Consider the following 1,130-nt stretch of genomic DNA (forward strand, 5'->3'; position numbering starts at 1 on the left):
ACACGCGGTTGTTGCGTTCTGGGTGTTTCGCGCCTGCAAGGAGTCGAAACGGACTTTTCAAGAGAAGGCGGCTCAGCGAAACCAACGACTGGTGGCCAGAGCCTAGCATTCTAGATTTCGATCTCCGCTAAGCAACCCGCCACGCCTCACCCGAGGTGCAGCGGTAATGCAGGCCTCGCGCCCTTTTTCCCCCTGAGCGAAGAAGCCATGTGAAAAAGCCAAAGACTGTACAAACCGCAAGCGCGCCCGCTGCCGAGCCCGACTCTCAAGCCGCCATGGCTGGTTCGCCTGCACAACGCGACGAAGCTGTTGACCCAGATGACCCCGGCCGAAGCCCGCCGTAGCTGTGCCCCGCCAAGGACAGTCTCCCGACCCGCCATTTGGACGTCGACGATGATTTTTACAAGTCGCCTGCAGCCGTCGCCTCCGCTGCCGAGCTCCGACTACCCGACGCCATCTTGCCCAAGTACTAGTACGCCGACTTCGTCTACCAAGTGATGCTTCGCGCGGTCAAGCTCCGCGCTCATTTGCACTGGCTCCCCCCAAGTGATGCTTCGCGCGGTCAAGCTCCGCGCTCATTTGCACTGGCTCGACAGGGCCGACCAAGCGTGCCCCTTTTGATTGATTTGATTTGGATTGAAATCTTTATACAGACTAAAGACTCCACCTACTAAGACTTACGTACTAGTTGTGTGTTGAACGTCGGCGGCCAAAAGCTCTTCAACGCGCAGAAGTTCCTCGGCCGGCAGTAAATCGTGCCGTCCGTCGTCGGGATGCGCGTACGAGGTGCAGTCGTCGGGTGCGAGCTTGGACAAATGATCCGTGGCTTGGTTGAACTCGCGAGGGTGGTGTTCCCATGTGCACGTAAAACATGCCGCGAGCTCCCGCGCCTGGACATGCAGCTTCTGCAAGCGGGCCTCTTGGACCCGGTAGATGCCCTTCATCTGCTGCATCAGCAGCATGCTGTCGCCGCGCACCGTGAGGTGCGTCACTGCCAGTCGCTGAGCTAGCTGGAGCGCCGTGATCAGACCGTCGTACTCGGCCTCGTTGTTCGTTGTCGCGGTATCAAGGTAGTTGGCTTGGTACACCACGCTCTGGGGCGGCTCGGTCAAAAAGACGAGCGAGCCACT

The 1,130-nt window shown here is 59.3% G+C and overlaps 1 protein-coding gene across 1 annotated transcript; it reads right to left on the bottom strand.

Annotated features, from left to right (window-relative positions):
• Positions 1-622: 622 nt before the first annotated feature.
• On the bottom strand, positions 623-1,123 carry SDRG_17423 (hypothetical protein; the record flags this gene model as incomplete). Its single annotated transcript, XM_008623665.1, has 1 exon — positions 623-1,123. A coding segment is annotated over one exon (446 nt), but the record flags the coding sequence as incomplete, so codon positions are not given.
• Between the last annotated feature and the right edge of the window lie 7 nt (positions 1,124-1,130).

Source organism: Saprolegnia diclina (genome assembly GCF_000281045.1).
Source record: "Saprolegnia diclina VS20 unplaced genomic scaffold supercont1.354, whole genome shotgun sequence".
Lineage (NCBI taxonomy): Eukaryota > Oomycota > Saprolegniomycetes > Saprolegniales > Saprolegniaceae > Saprolegnia > Saprolegnia diclina.